This window comes from Strix uralensis, chromosome 3, assembly GCF_047716275.1.
Source record: "Strix uralensis isolate ZFMK-TIS-50842 chromosome 3, bStrUra1, whole genome shotgun sequence".
NCBI lineage: Eukaryota > Metazoa > Chordata > Aves > Strigiformes > Strigidae > Strix > Strix uralensis.
This window is the reverse complement of record NC_133974.1, coordinates 73,862,875-73,881,109: the sequence shown is the minus strand read 5'-3', so window position 1 is coordinate 73,881,109 and position 18,235 is coordinate 73,862,875. Positions and strand designations below refer to the sequence as shown.

Below are 18,235 nucleotides of genomic sequence, written 5' to 3'. Positions count from 1 at the left end.
CCCACCCTGGCTAATCCGGCTGAGAGCCCTGCACTAACCGGGCTCTGCGGCTCCCCAGTGTTACAATGGCATAGCTCTGCATGGGGTTGCATACATGCACTAGCTATTTTGGAGGTAGCTGTGTGTTTCTAACATATTTTCACATTTCCTGGATTTAGATGTAAATGCCTATCTACTTTAATTAGTTCCTAATTAGCACCAGAACAGTATTCTCCCCATATGACTGACTCCATCTTTACATGTCTAAATCTGTCCACTACATCATATGGTGTTACTCTGCTAACTGTCTAAACAAATATAGTTTTTAATGGGTCTGTTGTGTGAAAACTCATGTTTACACATTGAAACTTCTGCCTTTCTATCAGTAGTTTCTGCAGACAAATGCAGGAATTAGACTGCTATTGGAAAATTAATACAAAAAGAACACAAAGTCAAAGGGAACTCAGTGAGGGGGTTCTGAGTGGATATTTATGAGACAAAAGGATTGATCATCAGGACTATACATTATACAACATCCTCTTGCACCTCTAGTTTCAATTGCCTCTTCTGACTGATATGCATGCTGATCAAAAAGGAAAGCGTCCTGGGTGAATACTCTTCTTACCCATTTTCTGAGAAAATTAAGCAAATAAAACCAGTGCTATCAGGAGTTAGGATAGCCCTGTGAGTAGCATTTTGCTGGACATAGCCAGCAATGCCAAGGGATTAATATAAATTCCTTTTGATAAATCCATCATGTCGATAGAATATGCTTATGTAATTCCAAGTACCATTTCAATTATAAATACCTCTTTTGAAGTGAACCTGCTTCAGCAGAGTGGCACTAAGTTGTACCCGTCCAGCACACAAGCTCATTTCCTTGTCTTCAGGTATTTACTGTCATATTTTTGCCAGGGATATATTCCTGAACCTTCCACAAAGGACAGAGAGGAATACAACCAGTGAGCACAGGGTTGCAATTCCAGTTCAGTCAAGGCAGATGAAACTTGCAAGCATTCTATATGCATGAAATGAAAGGGTATGGTGCACCCTTATTTCACCTCCATCAAATTATCAGCTGTTGCTGAATAAAGCAAAATAAAACCTGCACAGTTGCCATCAATTACTCTGTTATACTCTGAAGCCTTTCTGAATAGCAGAGAGTGCTGGAGGAATCTAAAGCTGTGATCTTTCACAGGTGCTTCTCAGATGACATTAAGTTATTCCGTGATACCAGTGAACCTTTACTCCGTGAATCCTTGCACCTATATTTCCTCTGTCCTTACTGTCTTAGGAAAATTAGAGCCCAGGCTATATCTTATCCCTGTCTAGATATTTATACCTTTGCAAACTGCCTATTCTGAAATATCCCAGCTGTGGAATTTTGCTTAATGAGAATTTATTTAGAAAATTTCAACAAAAAACATTCAGCTGTTTCTAAGAATAAGGGAAAAATGTTTTGCCTGTGTTAGAAACAAAATCCTACCACTGCAAAAATGGGAAATTGTAGTCCATGTTCCTTGGAACATTGGTCTTTGGTTTTTAAGCATGTGGGTTTTGCCATTCCCATGAACTAGAGATCTCTCTGTAACCTCAGATTATGTGTGCTGCAGCCTGGCACACACGTTCCCAAACAAGATACTAGCGACGTAGGCTCAGAATCACGAATGCCCAGCCCTGCTGGCAAGATGATATGTCCAGGCTGGCTGAGCAGCAGAACTGACTCGCCAGTGGGTAACCCATGCTGTCATGGCCAAACGAGTCTCTCTGATGAGTACTGCCAGACATGCAACCTCCACGCGCTCTCTATCTGGCTCATTGAACTTGTTTCTGAACCCATGTATTTGGAGTTACGAACCAGCTCAGGAATCTCTAGCACAGCACCAGTGTGTACCCACTTGGAAATTTTCAGCAACTATGTTCTCCGCTCCTTTGTACGGAGCAACCTCCTCCGGCCCTGGGGAAGTACCTCTGTACTCACGATGTCCTTCTTGCTGGAACCATTGCTGCCGGGAGAGGGACTCAGTCTGAGCAAAAGCTGGACCTAGACTGGATGAGGTCATGGAAGGAAACAGATCTGGACAAAAAGCCTGGAGCTGAGACTAGACCTTGGAGAGGAGGAAAAAGAGTGGGACAAGGTCAAGGCAGGCAGAGGATGAGGACTGCTGCAGTGGATACCGTTCTGAAAATGATTGATTCTGTGTCTGCTGGCACCAGCGCACTCCTATATGATGTCAGGCAGATTACTTGAACTACAGGTGGCCACCGAGTGCTCTTTTTATGCTTGGTGTTCAGTTTGAGAGCCTGGGGTCTGATTTGTAGAAGTAGTTAGCATTCGCAGCTGCATCTGAAGTCAAAGGGAGCTATGCTTTGAACATACAAAGTGCTGCATAATGCTAACTATTTCACCAAGGCAAACCCCAGCCATCTCAAGGCCGGCAACCAAAATTAATAGATGCATTTAACCTTAATCTCTCTGTGTCTCATCTCCCAATCAGTAAAATGATGATATTAGCTACCTCTTATGAAAGTAATTCATAAGCATTCATCATACGCTCAAGGTACTGCAACAATGAACGCTGTAGAAAAGCCTGCTATGACGTTAATAATTCCACATTACAAGCAGGATTTAAATAGCTTTAAACAAAGCCTGAGGACATATGTTGAACAAAGAGATTAAAAATAAACTGGAAAGCTGCACATTCAGTGAACAGTGTCTGTCCCATGCACTGTACAAGTCAGTGGTCCTTTGAGCAAAACAATATCATCACACGGTTAAAGGCTAAATTGTAAGCCATACCCTCTACAAGTCAAAACAAGCTTGCCTGAAAAATCTTACCTTCAGATTATCCTAAAGTGTCGACACTTGGCTTTTCAACCGTAATATTCCTTTAATGTGGGGTTTGTGTTTTGGATTCTCTGGGGTTTTTTGTGTGAATGGGAATTTAATAAGGATGTGTATATGTTTTAATTGCTTTATGCTGTGCATGCAAAATCATACCATTTTTGTTAAAGTAGATGAGTAACAGGGGAATTAAAGACAGGAAACATTTGCACTGTATCAAGCTATAGCACAAAGTAAATAGTATTTATTTTCCTGCTCATTGCCCTACTTTGATTTAGGCATTCTAATTGATAGCATAACATAGGTGTGACAGTTCATATATTTGAAAGTAACTAATTTTACAGCTAATTTATACATTTAAGTATATGTTCCAGCAACAAAGATTTCTATTTCTTCTTCCTCCCAAGAGAATTTTTTACCTGTTAATGCTTATAAATACAGCAAGAAATCTCTCAATGGTACAGTCTTCCCACTTAAATTTTACTTCATTGATTTGTCTGGTTTTCCATCTTTTAAAAAAAAAAAAAATGTCTTCCTAGAGATCAAAGACATTCTTTGCAACCAGAAAAATAAAGATTTATTGATTCACCTTACAGGTGTTGTCTGTCTTCTCATCAAAGCATTCATTTTTCTCAAACATTTCAGCATGAGTGCTTACCTGTTTCTCATCTGGAACAGCAACCAGCACTATTAAACAAATCGGCAGTGTGGTCATTCAGACAAGCCAGTAGCTATGGAAGCATTCAAAAGAATGTAAAACAATGTAAAACATCCATGGAAGCAGTGCAAGACAAAACATCCATGGAGGCAGCGCATGTTAAGTAAGCCCCCAATACTTCCTAAGTGTTTCAAAGCAACATTCACGAGAATTAAGAAGTGGTAGTTTAACTGTGCAATTAGAGTTATGACTTCAACTAGTGAAAGGTGTTGGATATTGCTGTTCAAAGAGAACTGCTGTCCTAAAGATTTACCTTTTGCTCTCTCTTTTGGTTTTGCTGCATGGACACTAGCCCACAGTGGACTTATATTTTGTATCCTATTACTTTTCTCTTTTTCAAAAATGAGCTGTCGTTCCTAACTTTGTTTTTGCTGCAGGTTTTGTGTAAGATTGTGAAGGATCTGTGTAGTGATGCCATAGAACTGTGTAACTAAAACCAGGAGATTCCTCTCCGAGCTATCTAAGGTCTGCTCTTTCAGTCAGTATGTGGCTATTTTTTATCAAGGAATGCAGTGGGATTGGTTATTTATTGTCAGATTCTGGCTTTGTACTCTTGTCCACACCAGCAAGATTAATCTCCATGTCTCAGCAGATGCCCTTTGCTGCTGGATGGCAGCAACAAAAAGAAGCCAGTAGAGTAGGTAAGGTTCAGGCATTTACCCAAGCCTCAGTGTAAGTGGCGAAAACATCAGAATGCAGTCTCCTGAGCAAAATTTCCAGCTGCAAGTGCGCAAAGATTATGAGTCAGGCCCCCTAAATCAGGGTGCATTTTTTAAGCCTGAAAAGGAAAAGGGTGATTGCTTTTTAATTTCCGACCTGGCGAGTTGCACTTGGGTCATGATTTCCTACTTTTCTCCCAAACCACAGTGGATAGAAGTTGCTATCGCTTAGAAATGAAGAATCTCATGTCCTCCCACGAGCAGGATCTTAGGGAAGCCCCCCCCCCCCCCCCCTTCCAGCCGGGTCCATAAAACAAAACGGTGAACTGGCAATACCACCCCAAGCCCTCCTCCCTCCTCTGCTGCTCTGGCAACGCAGCCACGTGAGGGAATGAAATGTATTTCTACTCTAGACAATGCCCAAGGATAAGAATAGCTCCAAATAAGCCATCAGGACATATTGGGGACATATGTTGTATAAAGAGGATGAAGCTATTAAACAGCTCAGCGCTGAGTGAACACCATTCACCCTACGCATGGTGGAAAGCAGTTCTCTAGGAAAAAAAAGCATGATCGGGTAATTAGAGGCTGTATCATAAACCATATGTACAAGGGGGTCAAATTAAGGTTGCATGAGCAATTGTAATTTTGTAATTTCCGTACTTGCTACAGCCTTGTCCCCAGTAGACAACAGCCCTGCTTTAATGATCCCAGCAAAGCCGCAACAAGGAGCGATCCCTCTCTTCCCCCACGAATGATGTTACACGACTATAAAGGCGCCGAATCTTAATGCTGCATTAAGAGTTGTCTAAATCACCGTAATATCAAATCTTTTTGATGCTATCATTACCGTAAGGAAAGATACGGCAGTCCTAGCGTGCGCTGTGTGGGCCACTGGGGCCCTGGCGAGACCAGACCCCTCGCCCAGGCCCCGCGGAGTGTCCCGAGGTCTGTCCCCGCGGGAGAGGCGCGGGCAGGGCCCGCGGCGGCCTTCAGGGCAAGTCAGGCCCGACCGCTGCTCCCCGCGGGGCCGGCTGCCAGGGCAGGCCCCGGCGGCCGGGCACAGCGGGAAGCCCTTCGGCACAGCCCCTGCCCCACGGGCACCGGCCCCGCGGGGCGGCCCGCGGCGGCAGGGCCGGGGCGGGGCAGGTGGGCCGGGCCGGGGCGGGCCCCGCCGCAGCCGGGGCGCTGGGGCCGCGGCGCCCGCAGGGGTCGCTCGCGCGGAGGCAACGGGCGGTGTGGCGGGGCCCGGGGCGGGCCGGCGGCGGGGCCGGGCCGGGCCGGGCCGGGGCGGGCGGCGCGCACAAGTCGGCCGCGAGTTGCAGGCGGCCGGCGGCGGAGCGCTGGCTGTAACTTGACACCGGAGCGAGAGGCCGAGCGGAGAAAGGGAGCGGGAGCGGCGGCGGAGGAGGAGAGGAGCCCCAGGGAGCGGGATGGTGACCACCTCCTTCCCCTCCCCTTAGCGGCGCTCCGCAGCAGCAGCAGCCGCCGCCGCCGCTGCAGCAGCAGCAGCAGTAGCAGCGCCGGGGACTCTCGCCTGCCGCGAGCAGCCGGCGATGAGGACGGGACGGGTCCCCTGAGCTCCCGGGAACTTTCCCCGCCGCGGGCAGCCGGAGCCGAGCAGGCGGATGGAGGATGCGCTTTCCCCGGCGGGCTGCGTGACCCGGCGGCGGCGAAGGGGAGGATGAAGAAGAAGCAGCAGCCCGGCGGCGGCGGGGACTGCCCGGCGCCCCGGCCCCCCGCGGCAGCGGCGGCGGCGGGAGGGGGCCCGGGCCCGGGGCAGGGCGGGGGCTGGAAAAGGCGGCGGCCCCTCTCGCTGCTGCCCTTCCTCTCGCTGCGCGACTACGGCTTCTGCACGGCCACCCTGCTGCTCTTCTGCCTGGGCTCCCTCTTCTACCAGCTCAACGGGGGGCCCCCGCACTTTCTTCTGGACCTGCGGCACTGTCTGGGTAAGGGCGGCTGGCGGCGGCGACTTGTTGCGGCTCCTCCTCACCCCCCGTGGCGGCTGGGCTGGAGCCTCCCGCCGCCCCGGGTGGTGGTGGGGTGGCCACGGGGCTCCCCGGCTTCCCGGGCGGCGGGAGCGGGGCCGGTGGCGGCGGGAGGCCGGGGCTGCCCGGGAAGGGTGGGCAGGCGGGACCCTGCGAGCAGGGCGTGGGGGTGCGCCCTCTCAGAAGTTAATTTTGGCGAAGGGTAGAGTCGCCTTGAGACCCTTCCTCGGAGCCGAGAGAGGTCTGTGGCCGGGGCCGGCTCTTTGTTTGCCCGGTGACTGTCGCAGAGCGCGGTCTGCCGGCTACCTCTTGCCGTCGGGGTGGGGGGGGTGCAGTGCTGGCTGCCCACGGGTCGCGGAGCGGCGGGGCCCGGCAGGGCCGTGGCGACGCCGCGGGCGGCTCACGGCGGAAGATGCTGCTGTAAAAACACCAAAACAAAACCACAACCAACAAACAAACCAAACCCATATACTTTGTTAACCAAGCACCCCCGCTGTGCAGCTGATCTGCTTCTGGGGAGGGGAGTGCGAGCGGGGCCGGAGCGGCAGCGCTCCAGTGTTTGAGCTCGCTCTGGTGCTTGGCCGCAGCCTGCATGACCCGCGGGGCAGGTACAAGCCCAGCGCTGTGGCCTGTAGCCCTCGTCTTGACCACAGGTTTGCACGTGGTTTTCCTTTCGGCCCAGTTTCCACATCGCTAAACGTCGCTTCCCATCTTAACAGAGAAGTTGTGAAAAGTGGAGTGTATCGTGAGGTCGTGGTCAGTACCGTAGACTGGCAGGACTAGTTCAAATAGGGAATGAAAAGGAAGGGTTTCTCCGTATGGGAGGATTACCACAGAATAATTTGCGGTGGGAGTTTTTACCACGTTAGCTACTCTGTGTTACTTGTCTGTCAAGGTAATAAGCCTTTGGTGGTACATGCTGTAGAAGGGCAATCCCTAAGAGACAGTGTTGGGTTGCAAACAAAAATACAGTACTTGTATTTCAGAAAAATAAGCTGAAAATCTGTATCCATGTGTACATATTTTATGGACATCCTGGGAATACAACTCTGTGAGTGTTGCTTTGCTTTAAGGGAAAACTATCCCATGTCTTAAGTTAACTGGTGAGAGGATACGGAGAGGACACAGCCGGGCTCTTCTGGGAGGTGCACGGCAGTAGGACAAGAGGCAACAGACACAAGTTGCAACAAGGGAAATTCCAATGAGATATTAAGAAAAAAATTTTCAACGTGAGGGTGGTCAGACGTTGGAACAGGCTACCAGGGAGGTTTGGGATGTCCTTGCAGATATTCAGAACTCAGCTGGACAAGGCCCTGAGCAACCCAAGTCAATTTGTTCCTGTTATATTGGGGGAATAGGACCAGGTGAACAGAAGTCTCTTCCAGTTCATGTTATTCTGTGATTCTACCTTACCTGGAGGAAAAAAAATCTCTGAAAATTCAAGTGAAAACAGGAGAAGAAGAAATGCTTTGAATATTACTTCCCAAACACAACAGAGTATTGCCTTTCTGTCTTGAATTTTAATGTCTTTTTTTTTTTTTCTAATTTAAATGTTACAATTAAGAAGGAATTCCTCCACTGAAGAGGAAACAGACAAATTTTCCATCAAGGTAGAAGCAGATTTTGCTTACAATTGATTGAATTTTTTAATGGAATCAAGCACAGATCTCCAGTTTTCAGAGGAAAGTTGATATCAATTTTTTAAAATTTTAATCTTCATCAAGGATGAATGTTGCTTGGCTTGTGTGGGAATAGACTGCGAGAAACACAGGGTTATACAGTTTCTCACTTTGTGGCTTTTTGACTGCTTTTGAGCAATCTGGGAAATAAAACTAGGTTCTGCTACCCTAACAACTCTAGCCAGTAGTTGTGTCTCTGCTGGAAAATCTTCTGAGGCCTGCAGATGAAAGGCTTGGAAACCACTGCATCTTGGTGAATGGGTCATGATAATTTTTGTGATGCGCTCGGCAAGTGCAGAAAAGCCTTTATTATGTATGCCTGAATGTGATGAGCCTCTGGGGAAGGAGTACAGTCGTATTTGAAAATGGTTTGGGGTTTTTTTGAAGTGTTGAATTCTCTCAGGAGAAAGTAGACAGATCAATTAATATCTATCTGTTAGTGAACTTCTGCACTTGTTGTATCAATTAGTATAGGAATTTCCTCTCTGTTCCTGGGTCACCTGGGATGTTGAGGAGACAGTCTAACATCCTGCAGCAGGCCAGTGGCTGAGAGGGAAGCAGAGTCTTTGTGACTGGAGTCCCTAGTACTCACTAAGTAAGCTGTGCTGCTGCCTCTGCAGAGAACAGGACCATACTTTGTCTGGATGCTAAGGTGCCTGTTTCCATGCTATTTTCTAAAGTTATTTTACACTTCCTTGGTGTACTGTTTCACTTGGGTTGTCAAAGTTGAACCATGTGGATGACGTTGCCAAAGATTTTTTTTTTTTTTTTTTTTTTTTTTTGTACTGAGCGTAGGTTTTGCAAGAGTGGCATGTACTCCTTGAGGTATCCAGCTGGGAGGGTTTACAAATCATGAACAATTTTTTTGTAACCAGTAGTGTCGTCATCTCCCAGGAAACTAACAGAAATGCTTGGAGGAATAGGTATTGGACATCCCATCCTGCTAGCTACCGAGGCCCTACATATGTACATGTGTGTTTTATACAACAGTTGGACTAGTCAAGTCTCATGACATCATTAAAAAAATTAAACATCTTTTTTCCTGTGAAGCCACAGATCCAGTGTACAAGCAACTCTTTCCTTCCAGTCCTTCCAACCCACAATTTATGGTGTTAAAATTTAAATCCCCAAACAAAAAGGAGCAGTTAAGTTTTCAAACCATGTCTGCAATGTGTGAATTTTGCAATCGTCCTTGTTGCATTTAAATCTACAAGAACCAAGAAGGACTAGCCTAAAGGGAAAATTGGTTTCTCTGTTTAACTACTTTGTGGCCCCCACTGTGTGGGGAGGGGTCATCTTGTCTGGCTTTGGGTTTTTTATTTGCATTGCAAGTTTTAGTGCAGTGCTCGTGGTTAGTCATGATACTCTGAAGGGAATGCTTGGATTTTTTTACCTCAGAACTTGAAAGGATGTTCCTAAATAATAACAGACACTTCAATAGCAGTCAGGATAGAAATCACACCTGCATCAGGCAGGTGTGTGCATAAAAGAAAATCAAGGCAGTGTGAAAACACTGGGGTTGAAAAACTTCAATTTTGTTGTTAGGCCTGATCATACACTGTGGAGGAGGAGGAGGTATAAGTTTATTTTCAAAGGAATTACATGTGAAGATTTGCTAGTTCTGTGAATTTTCCTTGGGTGATGGGGGGATGAGTGTATTTTCAGAATGTTCAGGCTATTAGTAAATTTTTTTCTCCTGGACCAGCTTCTCTGGTGTCTTGCCTATATGTGTCTCCCTTTTTGTTTTCATTGCCATACTGGTTGGGGAGAATCTTAGAAAAACATTATGGCAGTTTGTAGGGGAGAAGGTAGCTATATTTGGTATTTCCACTTTGCATCACCATCTCTTCTCTTTTATAACAGTCTACCAGAGTCATACAGAGCAAATGAACAGAGTAGCAGATATGAGGCTGTGCTTTGTTATTTATCCCATTCTGACTTAAAGCTCATAATAGTTAGGAGGACAGAAAAGTCTGTGGAAAGCTAATGGTTTTTGCTGTCCATACTGGCTATGGTTCATGATAAAGTGGCTCAAGTTTCATACTGTAGTCATCTGATCAGGATGGATCTAGAGCCCTGGTTTTCAGCATGTAATTGGTGGTGTCATGGACGTTAGTGGGTTATTTCCAAAGAATCTGTGGAAGATAATTAAAAGCACATCTGTTGCCAGTCGGCTTATATTTGCTGTATGGGGGTGCATACCAGTCCTGGACCATCTATGAGCTCCAAAAAACAAGAAAGTTTAAAAACTGCCAGGCTTTCCAGTAATAAACTGGAGTATTGGGATTCGCATAAATGAGGTCTTGCTTGTTGATTCTGCCAAGGTAATCCTGGCTCGCTAATCAAAAACCAACTCCAGCAGTGGGAGGAAGCGAGAAGAGTCTTCCCTTAGATGAGTAAGACAGAAATCGTAAATCTTGGACAGCCCTGTGGCTTTTGGGGAATGCGCTGGGGACTCCATTCCCCTGCAACTGCGGTGGTTTTGCATTGCTTTGTTCTTCCTCGCTTTGGCTTGTGATATATACATGCTTCAAAATATAGAAATGAGTATTTCCAAGGGCTGATAGCAATCCTCTGATGGCCAATAAAAAAAAAAATATCTTTTGATCTTCAGTATTTGCAGTGCAAACTTGTTGTTGTTCATGTCAATTAAATCATTTCCCCTGTTGAACTCCCCAGGAGTCTACCGACAAGTACACTGGTTTGATTTCATGTGGAAGTTGCCTGTGCTGTGGCTTCCTATGACAGACAAAAGACTTAAGTGGCCAGTTGTGTTCTTCAAACCATCTCTAAATTGCTCCCTGCTCTCACTCTTCATACCACTGGAAGCTCTCAGGTATTTTAGCCAATGTGCTCGGTAGGCTTAAAGTTGTCACAACAGTTATGTTTATTTTGGATGCATGGGGGAATATAACCATAATTTTGTCAAATGGATGAAGCAGAAAGAGATCAGAGTATTTGGGGAGGTTGTAACAAAAATCTTCAGAATATTTAAAGATAAACCCAAAGTGAAACTTTTTTTAATTGAGGTAGTATGAATTGGCTTTAATTTGGTAGGGTGTTTTGGAGTTGTTTTCTTGTGGTTTTGTTTTTTCTTTTGTTCTGAAGTGTCTGGCGTTTTCCTGTTAACATGTTAAGTAAGAGAGGGACAGAAAAGAAAAACCGACTATCCAAAGCAAGCAATAAAAGTGACTGACAGTGTTTTGTATACAAATTTTATTCCTAAACTGTAGAAGGGAAGGGGGAGCAACAGTTGGGGTTTTTGGGGTGGGCTGGTTTGGGTTTTTTATTCTGGTAATACTGCATTTATATCTAAAATTATGGAAAGCACAGAATTCTTCAGGGCAAGCTTTTCTAAACAATAAAAGCACCTAGCATGGTCCATTGTAGGCAGACAGCATGCTGCTTTTTTATGGTCAAAAAGAGTTGTTTCATCATGTTTTGTTTTGCACATGGATCACGAATCCTTTACAGTTTTGAAGTCCCTTCAGGTGTGTGAGTAGGAGACGCACACTTGAGGAAAGACAGTCAGGTCTATGGATGAGGTTTACTGTATGGTGACACAATACCTGTTTCTGAAATTAATATGCTTTTAACAAGGCCCTGGCTATGTTCTTACTGACAATTTTTTTTCTTATTGTTTTCAAGAATGAGTAGTGTTCTCAAAAGAGCTCTTCCATACTTCAGAGCATTTTGATTTTTCTCTGGATTTTCAGTGGATTGTTTATTTCCATTGTCATTAACATTGTAAGGAACTGAAAAGTCAGTTTAGAAACTGCTTCTTAAAGCCTTGAAAAGAGGCGATCTGAACCAAAATGACAGCCTGTAGCTATATCTTCCTTAATTAACTTTTCAGTCCTCTTTGGACTTCCTCATTTTGCAGTTGTGAATGTGATATGTATTATCCTTTAGATAAAATCTCTTTGGATTTCCACTTATGTTGCTAAGCTCTCAAGTTATGTGAGCTTTTTTGGAAGACAAAAGATGTGCTTCATCTCCAAGCAGCTTTTGTTAAAAGGCTGCATGACTTGCACATCACTCACTCACTTGTCTGATTGTAAGATTAACAAAGCTCCACCTAACGCATGCTGCTGTCAAGGAATACTCATTGGGAACCAGAATGCACCTTATTTTATGACCATCTCGAGCCTTTTCCCTTCAACAAGATGAAGTGGTCACTGGACTACGTTATCCTGGCTGGCCATAAAACACTGTGTACAATGAAGTCATAGCAAAAAATGTTTAAGACTGTGTGAATGTATTGTGATGATATTCTAAATATATTTGGAAAATTGGACAGCATCTATTCAGAGATGTATTTTCTGCTTTGAAAATCGGACTCCAGTCTGGGAATCAGGTATTGCATATATGCAGCTGTGTACCTTTTCTGTTTCATATTGTCAACTTTGTTGACAAGGGATTTAAAGGATTAATTCAGTTCCTGATGAGAGGGAATATTACTGTAGCTTTTTCAAAAATGTATTTGGTTTTGGTTTACTTTCAGGTTATATGACAATGTGATATATACACCTGTGAGAAGACAAGTCTACTGGTTAAATGGGATGCTCCATTTGGGCTTGGGGAGATGAGGGAGACTTCTGTTCCTTGCCCTGACAGACTTAATGTGACATTGAACAAGTTGTGTGTTAGTTCTGTCTGCATTTAGTCCCCTTTTGTCCAAAGGACATTTTGAAGATAAATGTGTAACAGAATATGATATTCTTGGATATTACAGTGATCGCAGCCATAGAAGTACTTAAAGGAAAAAAATACTTTTGTATTTTGTGATAATCCTTTTGTCGTGGAGGGATTTTGGCCATGTCAAAGAGATAGGGCAGATAGAGAGTGTTAGAAGGGAGTTCCTGTGTAGGCTGAGGCAAAGTCAGGAGTCCAGCTACTTTCCTTTCAAGGGTATTGCCACTGTTCATTAACACAGTCTTTGTGCAGTTTTACTTCAGGAGTTATTGCTATAATTGGTTTCCAGAGTCTCACCAAGGGACATACATTTTTGTATGTGTCCCCATATAGAAGATTTCATGTCCAGGAGAATGTAATTGGGTTACTTATTTCTTCTTTCCAGTGGCACTACTTAGAATTGATTTGCAAAAATGAAAGTGAAAATGCACTTTCTTGAAGCTTCGTTCACCCGGTGAATGGCAAACACTTCATGCTTTATCAGAGAATACTCAGCCAAAATAAATCGTGGCTGTCATGGAGGAAAAAAAGTCGGTGATGCAGTGGATCTCATATTTTCATATGAAATTAGGGAGGAGGAAGTTTGCTTTTGCTTTGGGTTTGAGAAAGAATGACAAGCATTAAAGGCTGCCAGAAAGGGAGACTCTCTAGCAAAAGTAACTCACAGAGAGACTGTCATAATTATTTTTTTTTCTTTAAATCTACTAAAGGATCTGGATTAACATCTGTGCTAGCTCTACTGCACTGATTCCTGATAAAACTATTTTGAAATCAGTAGCACATGTCAAAATCAGCAGTGACAGTAAGTGGAAGTTTTTAATTTATTATTTAAGTGAAGGTCTATACTGTCAAAATGTGTAGAACATATGACGAAGGTATAACGCAGAGACTTGATTTTGATGTGATTTTTGGTGGGAACACTAAAATGGTTGAGGAGGGGCTTCTTAGGAGGTCTTTTTCAGCATGTATAAGAGGGAGAGAGAGGAATCTGAGTAAATACCACGTACTTGCATATTGTCTTTCTGTTGCAGATTTGTTTCTTAAATCACTTTTGAGCTGATGGAGGTTTATGTAAACAACTGGATAACATTACTGCTTTCTTGCATGTGAAGTAGCCATCTCAGAAATGTGATTCAATGAAAGCTGAAGGAGTAACTGCTTCTTTCTCTACCTGTGAGCTCTCTACATTGTCTCACTAATAATGAACAAACTCCATTTTTGTCCATTCAGGAATATTTTTCTGGGGAGTCAGTCAGATTCAGCGTGAGCTGTTTAATCTTCCAATAAACAGCCTTACTCTATTAAGCCTGTTGCATTTCCCCCTCTCTAGTTTTGAATCTGATACTTGTCTAATCAATGAGGCAAATTCTGGCAAAGCTCTGGGATTCTTTATAGCTCAGCAGTCATCTGTTTTTTGCACTATGCTACATGGAAAGAGCTGACGGCTTGAGGTTTTTTTCCCTGGAGCATTTTGGTTATGAATGGTAGAAGCTGAAAGATTTTTTTAAGTAGCATGTAGTGTCTTTCACCTTCTGACCCCTGCTCAAATACAGCTGAGGTTGACAGTAACTGGATCTTATTACTGTGCTGAGGGGTTCAGTGAGCTGTGTGCAGTAAATTCATTGCGTAAGTTGTTGTGATACCATTGCTGGCACTCTCCCCTTTGCTCTGCTGGCTCAAGGATACGGCATGTCAGGCCAGCATGGGAGCGTATAGGGGCAGTGGAGGATCCAGTGGGTTTTATCTGGTGGGGATCCCAATGGGCTGGTGCACTTTCCTCCCCGTTTCTGCGTGCTGTGTTTTCAGACTCGGTGCTGGCATGTGTGCTGTCTGTGCTTAGTGCAAGAGGGAAATAGACTCAGGAAGATGTTACTGAGGGTTGTAAAGCTTGTGGAGGTCATGGACCCAGCTGTCCCCAAGGTAAGAGCTGTGCCTGTATAGTGGATTTGTTTGTACTCCCCTGCTCCATAGTTAGAGGTGTTTGTTTGGAGCTCTTGTATCAATGATTAACTTATTCCTTACCAAAAAAAACCCCAACACCAGGGCAAGCTTGGCATTTCCTGTTTAGGTGTCATAGGCCAAGAAATCTTTCCATCTTCTGCAAAAGAAGCTGCTAAATGTCCTCCTCGCTTCCTCTTCTCTCTCTGTCACTCCTGACTGGAGAGTGCAACTTTCTGTTTTTTTATCCTTATACAGCAGTTTCCATCTAGCATGTCAAAGAGGAAGGTGGAATTAACATTTATTGAAAGGGCACAGAGAGGCCATGTGCTTGCTTGGTGTCATTTGGCTGATCAATAGCAGTATCAAGAATAGTGCCATTGTTACATCTTAATTGGTAAAACGACCAAAGGAGGGTTGTGAAGGAATGCCAGGGCTTGATAAAGGAACTGGTGAAGCTGCATCGACCCTGAAGAAGCAACACTGTAGGTAGAACGAGGAAATACCAAGGTAAGTGTGGAGGGATGACACCATAAAGCCATCAAACAGAGAAATACCAAGGTGAGTGCACAGGAACAAAAGCTGCTAATTGAACCAAGGAGAGAGCTGCTTGAACTACGAGTGACCTTTTGTCATTAACATAGTAAAAACCCGCCCTGGAGTAGGAAGAAGGCCCCTACCAAGAAAAGCCCCTTCCTCACTGAACATGCACAGTTAAAAAAGAGGCTACTGTGACTTTAAATGGAGATGAGACCTCACAAGAACCAGTGAGAATGAGGGTGGCCAAACTCATCAATAAGAAGTACTGATAACCGTTGCTCCGAACGTATAAATGGTTACCATGTGTTAACCAAGGTGTGCAAGCTTTGTGGAATTACCACCTAGCACCCATCTCTGTGCAGATAGGGATTGAACAAACATCTTGACTCTTGTGTGTTTTCGGCTCGTTGCACCCTGGGTGGAAGAACCCAGGTTTTGGGGCAACACCATGATTCCCTGCACTCTTACAGGGCGGGAGTTTGCCTGGAAATGGGTGCAGCGTGTCTGACAAAACACTGATGGTCCGCAATACGGAAACTCTGCTCCTTGCCCTTATCTCAGCACCTACCTGCCTCTCCTGTCTGGGGTGATTTGAGTTTGTACAACCCGTGGGGCTCGTATCTGCACGACATTCTTGAGAAGTAGTGAGGTTATTTTTCTGATGAGGCTTCTGAAGCACAGGATGGATTCAGGGAAGTGTGAAAGTGGGTCTGGCAGACTGTGGAGCAGCTTTTACCCAGCAGAGCCTCTATCCAGCACAGGTATGAAACTCGCTTTTTCCTGTCTGTGAGCGGTGACTTCTTAGAGTCTTTCCTCACCCTGTTCCTGTCAGCAGTGAAGCCTGCTACTGCAGAGTTGTATGTTGGGCTGAGGAGTCTCAAAATGACAGGGAAGCATATGGGAGGGAAAAAGTGGGAAGAGAGAAGGACAGGTTGCTGGGTAAAAGTTTGCCGATTTAAGCTACCTTTTAATGTATTCTGCTTAAAATGAGCTTGCAAGAGACAGGAATAGTACTGGGGGAGCAGATAAGTGATAAACGACATGTTAAGAAGCCTATTCCCACTGAAAAGTGTTTCTTGCTTTCTGCAGCTGTCTTCAACACCTCTGTGGAATTTGCTCACTGAAGTCTCTACTGTGGGTGGAAAAAGTTGTATTTGTGGCATGAGTAGATGTTAAAACAGCTGCTTTATGTAGCCAACACAGCTTAAAAGCTGTATAGTCAGCCTCAGAAATGTTTCCTTAACTTATTTACTTTGAAGACAGAAATACTTTTAATACAAAGGAGCTCATAACGCGAGGGAGTTGCTGAGAGGCTAATGCAAATTTTATCCATCTGTTCGGCCCTCTGGCTATTTTTGGCTAAAATTTTACACCCACAATTTTCCTTAATTCATAGAGTCATAGGATGGTTTGGTTTGGGAGGGACCTTAAAGATCATCTAGTTCCAACCCCTCTGCCACAGGCAGGGACACCTTCCACTAGACCAGGTTGCTCAGAGCCCTGTCCAGCCTGGCCTTGAACACTTCCAGGGAGGGGGCAGCCACCACTTCTCTGGGCAACTTCTTCCAGTGACTCACCACCCTCACAGTAAAGAATTTCTTCCTTATATCTAATTTAAATCTACCCTCTTTCAGTTTAAAATCATTACCCCTCATCCTGTCACTACATGCCCTTGTAAAAAGTCCATCTTTCCTGTAGCCCCCTTTAAGTACTGGAAGGCTGCTATAAGGTCTCCCCGGAGCCTTCTCTTCTTCAGGCTGAACAACCCCAACTCTCTCTGTCTGTCATCACAGGGGAGATGTTCCAGCCCCCTGATTATCTTTGTGGTGTCCTCTGGACCCGCTTGAGCAGGTCTGTGTCCTTCTTATGTTGGGGGCCCCAGAGCTGGTTGCAGTACTCCAGGTGGGGTCTCATGAGGGCGGAGTAAAGGGGGAGAATCACCTCCCTCAACCTGCTGACCACACTCCTCTTGATGCAGCCCAGGATACAGTTGGCTTTCAGGGCTGTGAGCACCTATTGCTGGCTCACAGTCCATTCTCCCTCCACTAGTACCTCCAGGACTACTTCCTCAGGGCTGCTGTCAATCCACTCATTGCCCAGCCTGTATTTGTGCATGAGATTTCCTTGACCCGTGTGCAGGACCTTGCACTTGGCCTCGTTGAACGTCATGAGGTTTGCAGGGGCCCACCTCTCAAGCCTGTCGAGGCCCCTCTGTAAAATGATTGAACTGGTCAAGTAAGATCCTAGGAATGTTTTAACACAAAAACTTGAAACAGTAAATACAATGGGATAAAAAGAAAAAGAACAATGCTTTTATTTTTCATACCTCATATTTTTCTGGGATCCTCTTCTCCCCCGTTTCCAGGTGGTAATCAATTCCTTCTCCCCCATCCTCTTCTGATCCTGTAATTTAAATTCATGTATTAATAACAAGAGAGAGTTTCTAATGTCTTTAGTGTCTATCAAGAAACTGGAATTACTGAAATTGCTTGACTGTGTTTTGTATGATAATCACCCCATTTTTTTGGATGTAGATTTTGGGCACGTAAGAGAGTCCTTCTTTCTGGGTTGTTGTTTTAATGTCGCGTGATAGTACTTGCACATTTTTAGCTTCTGGTTCCTGTAACACATTCAACAAGAGCACTGCTGCTTATTCTGGTCTCATAGCTGTCCCTCTGTGCAAAGACAGGTTTGCAGGTGAGATGTGAGAGTTTGTGTTTTCATCTTGGACTGGACAAAAAAGTCTGTTTGTAGGTTTTTTTGGAAGTTGTGACTTTGCACCTGCTGCTGACCCCTGTGAGTGCTGTTTTAAATTGCATTGCTGTGAAAGGAAGCCCTGTGTGCTTCCGCCATTACGAGTACGGCCAAAGGGATGAATAGCCACTCTGTGTGCTTGTGCAAGTGTGTATGAACATATTTACTAAAATAAACTACCACATTGTTATTCAGGGCAGATAATTTTTAAGGATGAGTTTACAGCCCTTTCTAATTGGACTGTCTTTTCTGAAGAACTGAGTGGATGGGGGAGGTCCCCCTGCCCTCCTTCTGTGCTGTTGTGCTTTTGGAGCCGTAAGTTTTGGAGCCAGGGCTTGCAAGGGTCTAGGGGCTGCTCATTCTTACTATGGGGGCAAGAAAGGGATGAGAATCCTTTTGAAATTGGTGAGAATTAGGTTCCTCTTTAGATCTCACTGTGA

The 18,235-nt window shown here is 44.8% G+C and overlaps 1 protein-coding gene across 1 annotated transcript in view; it reads left to right on the top strand.

The window, feature by feature from the left end:
* The first annotated feature begins 5,465 nt into the window (after nt 1–5,465).
* The window catches only part of UST (uronyl 2-sulfotransferase), a 178,040-nt gene continuing 165,270 nt past the window's right edge, over nt 5,466–18,235 (top strand). Inside the window, exon 1 of the mRNA XM_074862898.1 lies at nt 5,466–6,150. Coding sequence (XP_074718999.1) covers nt 5,886–6,150 — 265 coding nt within the window. The 5' untranslated portion in view covers nt 5,466–5,885. The remainder of the gene's footprint in view (nt 6,151–18,235) is intronic.